This window comes from Zeus faber, assembly GCF_960531495.2.
Source record: "Zeus faber genome assembly, chromosome: 9".
NCBI lineage: Eukaryota > Metazoa > Chordata > Actinopteri > Zeiformes > Zeidae > Zeus > Zeus faber.
In genome coordinates, this window is record NC_137197.1 from 10729333 (window position 1) to 10738379 (window position 9047).

At 43.6% G+C, this 9047-nt stretch overlaps 1 protein-coding gene across 3 annotated transcripts in view; it reads right to left on the reverse strand.

Moving 5' to 3' along the window:
- Window positions 1–3178: 3178 nt before the first annotated feature.
- The window catches only part of kirrel3b (kirre like nephrin family adhesion molecule 3b), a gene marked incomplete at both ends in the record, with an annotated part of 78737 nt that continues 72868 nt past the window's right edge, over window positions 3179–9047 (reverse strand). Inside the window, 4 exons of one of the 3 annotated variants that reach the window (XM_080006300.1) lie at window positions 3179–3655; window positions 6497–6583; window positions 8221–8330; window positions 8828–8911. In XM_080006300.1, coding sequence (XP_079862426.1) covers window positions 3179–3655; window positions 6497–6583; window positions 8221–8330; window positions 8828–8911 — 758 coding nt within the window. Of the gene's footprint in view, window positions 3656–6496; window positions 6584–8214; window positions 8331–8827; window positions 8912–9047 lie in introns of all 3 variants that reach the window. The other 2 variants (XM_080006299.1, XM_080006301.1) reach the window with 2 other exon arrangements.

The following is a 9047-nucleotide window of genomic DNA, read 5'->3' on the forward strand; positions in this document are numbered from 1 at the left end:
TATATATCATTATTATCACTGTCACTATCAACATATTTGTCTGACGTCATGATGGAGCAACTTTGAATGAAATTACACAAAGTCATTTAAAACAGCCAACAATGTCAATCATTTGTACAAGTCTTATTGTTTTCTTCAGGAAAGTCAGTAAGTTAATTATTAAACTTTAAATATGCTTTTTGAGTTTCCATGTACATAGTTACTACTTTTCTTGTCTGAAGCTGTGGGGAGCCATGGAAGGAAGGGAGGATTTTAGTGTCCTAATTTTAATAATTTCTAAGGGAGAGCTTTGTGTCACTTTTCAGTCAGAAGGCAGTGAATATAACACCATAATAGAGTAAATAAAAATGTTTTATCTCGACCTGCGTGTCACACTGGAGATGATGGGACGATGATGCGCGTGGATTTATATCTTTAGATAAACCTTTTCGGTCTTGGTCCAGCATCTGGGACGGTTTCACTTTCGTTACGAGTATTCAAGGAAAACAATCCAAACAACCCAGTTGTAGAAAATACAAAAAAAAAAAGATGGAAAAAATGAAATGATTGTCTGCCTGTACAATATTGATGCCACGAGGATTTGTTCAGCTCTGATATGGTGTAAAACAGACCGAGGAAGAAAGACGAGAAAGAGAGCAAAGAAAAGACGGCCAAAAAGAAAGTCTATACAAAGCGAGAGTCAGCGCCGGAGATTTATATACAGTGCGCCGAGCGCCAACGCTGGATTATCAGCGTTGAAACAGAGCTTTTGTCTTAAGCTGTACAATGGGTGCCAATCCATTTGTAAAATTAAGAGAGCGAGCCGCCGCCGCTCGAGTGGAAAAAACACCTAGGACATTGTGGGATGTAAAGTGCTTACCGCCGCAACTGGCTTTTTGTTCTAAAAGACGGCGTGCTTCTGCCACGATCGCCTTGCGGATTCCCCGACTCATGCGATCCCGGTTTGCCGACATGCTTCCTCACACGCTGGGAAAAAACCCCCAAAACAATCCCTAAAATTCCAGAATAAGTGGAGATATTGAGCAATTGAAGAAAAAAACAAACAAAAAAAACAACAATGCCGTGTTGTGTGTTGTGAATCTGATTTGGGAAATGTGATCAAAGATAGAGAAAGATGATTTTTGTTTTACCGTAATACGCATAATAGCCATGCTACTTTACTGGAAATTGTCTCTTGATCCTTCGGAAAAAAAAGATGACTTGATGACATGCAGGCTGATTGTATAAAAGCCTGATTGGAGCAGATATTGAAAGCCAAGACATTTAAATAGCTTTTAAAGGCTTTTCTTTTTTTTGGATGGCGAGGGATCGATCAATGTTAAAACTAAATATGATACCATCGTGACCGGAGGGCGGCCACACTGCGAGAGAAAGTTCAGAGAAGCCCTTATCCATCCCAGCCCGCGGGCTCCCGACACACGGCCCCAGCACAACTTTGACAGTAAGTATTTAATATCAAATTATGACTTTATTACAAACAGTGTATCAAAGCATCCCGTCCAATCCACCTTTGTTTGTTTTTGTGTGTGGTGCATGCACTGTGTATTCATAAGGTTATCCACGATGCCCTCGCAGTAAATGCCCGCGTTGTTTAGTTTGACTAAATTAGCTTCAGTGCGTCTACTCTCGGCTCAAAAACCAATAAAGTGTCGTTCGTTCGTTCGAATAATTCAATTTCACACGCCTCACCCTATGGTACAAAACAAACAAAACCAAACATAAATTGTATATATTTATATATTCCCGATGCTGATTCGTCTGCTGAAACGAATAGCAGCCGAATAAGCCAAATTAAATGCCCGTTTCCTTGTGATTTGCTCTTGGCGCCCCCTGCTGAGCGGCGTGATAAGTTCGGGGATCCATTAAGCTCAAGTGTAAACAGTGATATTGACATTTGCGATGGGATAAGAAGCTCGGCCCAGAGACAATGTTGACACATCATTCGGCCGGTGCCCTAAGGCCGGCGTTAACATCGGCTTGGCCGCCGCGCCCCTCGCCAACGTACAACGGCGTCGAACAGCATTGAATATCAAAATTTTGCGGCACATCCTTGACGCACGTCACTTGGTTATCTCCCAGACTCAAAGTCTGTTTTAGCGCATTTCCGAACACCACGCCCTCGAGACAAGATACGGTTATGGGGGGCAGGGGGGCGAATACGGATATGATAGGAGCGTTTCCTCATTTGGAGTCCCTCAAAAAAAAAAAAAAAAGAGCGTCAAATCAAAAGTTCCAACAAAAGAAAGTGACGATTCAGGCTTTTTTTCCAAAAAAAAGATCTTAGTCTGTGTCTGATTCTCTCGCTTTTCTGATGGTCGCCTGAGGAGACGGGCGTCCAATTTAATTGTTCCGGGAGTTCCACATGTGAAAAGTTTCCCTTCTTTCCACCTACGCAGGGGGTGAGGTTGGATCACACCCAGCGAATGGGGAGAGAGGGAGAGGGAGGGAGGGAGAGGGAGGGAGGGAGAGGGAGGGAGAGGGAGGGAGGGAGAGGGCTTAGCAGTGTACACACTTGCACATTCATTTTGTGCTTGAAACGACCGGGATCTCGGCAAGGACTCGTACTGTTACGAGTGCCTCTCCACTCTCATTTCCTCTTCCTCTAAATGACAATCTACAAAAGGCAAAGAAGTCTTTTTGCCAGGAGGAGATGATTGTCGCACGTGTCCTTGCGATATCACAGTCTTTTGATCTCCCGCCGAGCCGAGCGCGTTAAATATTGAAATTCCCGGTCTCTCCCAGTCTCCCGTGTTGGCAAATAACCTTTCCATGGCACGATTCTGATTGAAAAAGAAGAAAAAGCAGTGTGCGGCTGATGAGTAAACCATGAGAGGAATTCTAAGGCTTCTCGAATCCACTCGTCGGGGGACGTTTAGAAGTCTGGACAAAGACATAAAAGGGCCCAGGCCAAGAACAACCAGCCGGTTCAGCTTGCTGCACCTCACCGCATCCAGAAAAAGTCCACTGGTCAAGGAAAACCAGTCGGGCCCAGCTATCTCTCAAGGCCTCCAGAAGCAAACACCACAACAATGGCACAAAAGCAGTGGTTCGTCTTTTTCTTTTTTTTTTTTTTCTCCCGAAGGAGTTTTATTTTATTTATTTTTTTCCTGGTTCGCAGTTCAAACTCTTGGGCTCGTTTTTATTTTCTTTTAAGTATTTTTTAATTTTTTAATTTTTATCAAACGTGGGTCTGCATGCGCTTTTGCAGGGGCTTGGTGAGGTCTGAGTTCTGGGACGAGGACTGGGAGTAGTGGGAGGAGGACGAGGCCGAGGCCTTGCTGTCCTTGTCGAACTGGACGTAGCCGTCCTGCTTGCTGTAGCTGCTGACGCTGCTGTCGCACTGCGTGTCGATGAAGGAGCTGGAGTCGCTGAGCGAGCCGCGCTGGAACTCGCGCTCGCACAGCTCGATGGAGCTGCTGCCCATGCCCAGCACGAAGCGCTGGCCGTAGTCATACAGGCGGTTGGGGCCGGCGCCCAGCGTGGAGTAGATGTTGGTGAAGGACATGCCGGTGGGCACCCGCTGCTTGCCCAGGGTGCCGCTGTTGCCGGCGGTGCCAGCGGGGTTCCGCACCTCGGTGGGCGGGTTCCCCGCCATCCCCGTCGGCGTGTGGTGCTCCTTGAAGGTGTTGACGCTGTAGTAGCCGTTGGTGGGATCCTGTTGAGGAGACCCACGACAAAAACAAACAAAAACAGATTGCTGCGAGGATGCAAAAAAAGTTCAAGGAATTTGCTGTAACTTCCTAATTATGAGCGAAGACAACCGGTTCAATGATTTCTTGTTTTGTAGCTGTTAGACGGGAAAGGACAAATAAAAACCAACTCCTTGTTTGTATGTATTTATTCTGCTCAAAAACTTAACAAGAGTCAAACTGGGTCAAACTGACACTAATTACCATTCAAACCGGAGAGGAAAGCAGTGGAACAGGCTGCGTTTTGAAAGGAAAACAACAAAACGTGGCAACAAAGCTAAGAGTTATCATTTAGTCCACCCTTCCACTAACCCCCCCGATAGTGCGACTAGCTAATTAAGAAGGCCTCTGTGAGTCACCCTTTGGCATCTAGCATTTCCCCTCGCAAAGTTCACTCCATTTACTGGCTTTAATTGGACCCATAACGGTTGCCATGTCTGTCTGTGATTCCATATATGCCCAGAAACGGCTGCTGACGCGATGACTCTCCAGCTCGTTGTCATTCCGTCTGAGCTCCAGGCGCTGGGCTGTTGCTAAGGGTTTCAGTCATCAGGGCATCGCAAGTGTACGCCCGGTACTGTGTGTGTGTGTGTGTGTGTGTGTGTGCGCGTGTGCGTGTGTGTGCTTGTGTGTGCGTGTGTGCGTGCGTGTGTGTGTGTGTGTTCGTGTTTGCTTTTGAATAAATGTGAATGTCAAGACAAGCGACGAGCACGCTGCCGAATCCCCAAAGAAGAGTGCTAATAATGGGGAAATGACAGAGCTCGACAACCTGAGAGGATACTTGTTGTGCTTGTCGTTATCAAGCCGGGGCTCGCGTCCCACCCACGCCCGCCCCCCCCCCCCCCCCCGGGTCCCAGGCCAGGTATCCAGAACAGAGACTATAATAGAATCCTCCAGGGCCGACATGCGTTTGGACAATGGAACAAACAAAAAGCGAATGATTTCCATTCTGCGGGGCTGGAACGACGCTGGCGTATGGTGGGAACATTGGGAGGGGCCATTTCTGTCTGAGGGCTTTTTATGCCGATTTTAAACAAAAAAATTGTGTGTACGCTCGGGGTTTTTTAAACTTTTTTTTTTGGGGGGGGGGGGGGGTAAACCCCGCTAAAAATAGGCGATTGACACCTTTCCAATTGCCAAGAGACACTCCGTTCTTTTTTTTTTTTGGTGCGTCACGTTCAACGTCAAAAAACACAATGGAGAATGGCCGTGTCATGTTTCCAGTGTGGTTGGGTAAAGAACAGCGGAGGAGACAGCAACTTTAACAAACAACGACACAAAACTGTCAAACCCCCGCTCATCACCCGAGCCCGTTCAAAAGAATCGCCTCGTTCGTGAACGACCCAAGCTCAGGCCTGCGCCCCGCCCTCGATGCCGGGCCCCGGAAAAAGAACTGGTGATTTTAACTTTGGATTCCAAATCAGATATGAAATGATGTCTATTTACGCGGCAACGTCCAGAACATCAACGCGCATCACCTAAAGGGGCCAAAATGAGCGCTTCGACCCGGGTGTCCTGTTGACATCAGTGCCGATCGGGGCCGAAGCCGATAAAAACCTGTCTATTGCAGGGTCATTCGACCCGGGACTGAAACCCGGGTGAGAATCGAATCTGATCCGTGTCAAACAAAAATAGGGGCGCAAGAGATTCACACGGACTGTGGTAGCAACGGGAAGACGGAGGACCGGAGGAATGGAAGACGTTTTACTGAACTAACCCCAATTTAAGACAATTTACTGAGTTTTGCCGAACCACCTGCAAGGCCAAGGCATTGGCTCGATGTGTGCGTCTTATAAGGAGTGGATCTTTGCGTCAAGGATGTTTCATTTTGTAACCGCAGTGGACACTCTCTGAAGAAAATAACAATAAACAATGAGGTAGAAATAGTAAATGCCTTGCGGAACTCCCTTGCTAGAGAGATGCTTGGCTGGAGGTAATTTTCAAACAGACAGAAAACTGAGAATCTTTGTAAATCGAAACGGCGGCTCGGTGAAACCTATTGCCTCCCATTTCCCCACCCATAGCTACAATAACACATCCGCTCTGTGTTAACAATGTGTTACTAACACACTAATAAAGTGCTAATTATGCACTGATAACGCCCTAAATAAAAAAAAAACACGCTGTAATGTTGTTATTTTCTCATGCATTTTCCCCATTTGACCCTTTGGAGTTCTTAAACTGGGGTACGTGGCCCCCTAGGGGGTTCGCCTTGGAAATGCAGGGGGGCCTCTGCAAAATTACAACTTTATTTTATTGTTTTCCATGCTGTAAAATCGCATTTCATGTAAACAAGCCGCTTGTTTGTGTTAGGAACTGGCTCAGTGTGAAGGAATTGGAGAAAAATGGCGGCTTGTTTATGGTGAAAATGCCATTAAATCCATTTTGATATGTATTATTTTGAGTTTCCGAGTATCACATAGCATAATTCAACACTATATATGAAATATGGAAAAAAAAAACTTTTGCGATCAATCGTGATGAATTGTTTTAATAGTTTGCCAGCCCTAATAAATATCTACAGTATATCTATAAGTCTATAATATATATATATATAACTTTTGAGGTGTGGGCAGGGGAGTCAGAGGAGCTCCCCTTCAAGGCCGGCAGCCTATGATTTCTCCTATGAATCAACCTTTGATGATGGCCTAATTAATCAAATTAGATCACTAATTGGATTCATTTTGCCCCTGGCCTTATCCTCGCCAGAGCAGGGACGACCAGGAGAGGTATTAATGCATCTCAGCTTATCCTGAACCCCCTTCAGTTAGAGTCCTTGGGTATCCTTCACTTCTCCTGTTTTGTACCTTGATGTGTTGGTACTCCTTCTCTTCCTCCTGCAGAACCTCCAGCTGCTTCAGCACCGACTCCTGCTGGAACTCCTCTCGCTCCACCTAGGGCCGGAAGAATTACACAGAGATATACAACATGGAGGTTAGTTAGTGGTGGTTTTCTAAAATGTACCTTTCTCACTTATTGTCTGGGGAAACCGCAGTATGCAATATATTGTAATAATACTGTAATAACATAGTGATAACTCATACCTAGTTTTGGGAAGCTGCAGTATGGAATATATTGTAAACTTATAATAATACTGTAATAACATTGTAGACATTGTAAAAATCTAGTAATAACATAGTAATAATGTGTTTATTGTCTGGGAAAGCTGTAGTATGGAATATATTGTAATATTGTATTAATCCTTTAATAACATTCTAGCCAGTGTGATACTCAAGTAATAACATAGTAACAACAACATGTATACCAACTTAATCATTGTTATTCAGTATTATTGTATACATATTTATTCATCCTTCACAGAATATCCATCTGTATTTATATTTATACCCACATGCAATACGAGCAACCATACTGCCACTAACCCTAACCTTAACCCTATGGCAGCTTTAACTTATCCCAACTGCACTTATCCTGTGCATAGAAATGCTTTAAGTATATTTTGTATATGTTTGTATATTTGGCTATTTTCTTTGTTTATTTGCCTATATTTTATATATTTGGCTAAATTGTCTGTACAGCAATGCACCAATCTTACCACGACTTACATATGAACATATACAAGGTGCACTTGACCAAATAAACAGATTCTGATTGTGTTTCAGATATGGAGGAGTTTCACCCAGAAGCATTTGTATAGTTTCTCTCTTCTTCAGAGGGGTAGCGAGAAGCATGAATAATGTAGATATACACATGAACCCAGTCTTTTTTTTTTTTTAATCCAGCTGTGTAGGGTTCCTCCACCCAAAAGCAGCAGCATTAACACACATTAAGGGTATTAAAGAGGGAAGGCCTTGGGCCCAGTACGCTAAAACCACAACAATCACGCATTTCCCAAGAACAGAGATGTTTATTGTATGTTCCAAAGGCGTTGGTGCTGAATTTGGGAATAAATGTTGGGATGTTACCGCTGTACACAATCCCCCGAGGCCTCCATCAAAATGCTGCTCCAGCGATGCACTGTACCACTCAGCTGGTCCATTTCTACACTCGTCCATTTATCATTACTCATAAAGAGGCTTTTACAAGAGGCTTTTTTTTTAACAAGGAAAATACTGTTGCTGATTATAAACATCCCAGAAGATACAGTTCTTGAGTTGGTGCTCGTTTTATTTTTCTATGATGGATTGATTGATTGGGTAGAGGAACCCTTTATGCATTTTTATTTCATTCTTTTTTCAATTTATTTATTATCATTTTTTTAAGTATTTATTTATTTTTATCATGATTTATCCAAAGTAGTTTCATTTTTATGTATATATTTGTATTTTTATATAGTTTTATATTTTTTTGATTTGAAAAGTTAAAAACTACTTCTTAAAACGTCTTCTTTTAAAACAAGGATGTCACCTTTTATTCCTTTTATTAAGTACGCAAAATATAAAATTAAAAACAAATACAAATAAAAACATATATAAAACATATCACGGTTAAGCTACCACAACAATTTTGTTTGCCAGCATCGATAAAGAACATTGTTTAAAAAGTAAGTATGGGCGACACTCACACTCACCATCAGCTGTTTCATGGAGGTGTGCTCCTCGTTTTCCCGCGCTGCGTTGTGGTCCTTGTGCACGATCTCCACGCGGATGTCATTCTTGGCCGACACAACGCCTTTTAGATCTGGAGGAAAAACAGTGATATAGGAATATTAATAAGCACGGACAAAACCCCTAACTGTATTCATTTTTAGCATTGTAGCTACACTGACATTTGGCCTAAAATATGCCTTAGGTCGCTAAAGGTTCCCAGAGTTTCCAGGAGCATTCTTTTTGCAAATGTATTCAAATTTTGCCAAATCCACCCATTTTCCAGCATCATCATCTTTTTTCTAGCATTATTATTGAGATTATTGGATTTTGCCAAACTCTGGCCTATGGTTTCAGAGGGCTTCCCCCAGTTTCCAGTAGAATTTTTTTGCGACAATAATACATTTGTTTTGGGAATTTATAGCGACTAAATTGCTGGCTTCGCTCTGCAAGGTCTCCCCGTAGTTTCCCCAATCAACAGCACAACAGTACAATCTTTTTCAATCATTTACAACGCTGTCCACGCTGAGTCTAGTCTGGAGCAATGGGTGTGATGATGATAACAACCGTCATATAACGTTCAGTTCTTACTTTCTGTCTTAATTTTGCTTGCCAGTTCTCTCTGGTGAGCACAGATGGAGACGGGCAGTGAGGGCATAACCAGGTGAGCGTCCTCTGCGGCGACAGACAATAGACATGCTGAGCGAACCAGGAGGACAAGATGGCGTCTCTGACTCTGAGACTCTGACTCGGACTGAGTCTCTACTCCGAGTCGCTAAGGACGATGGGTGTTGGATGGACGGATGGCAGG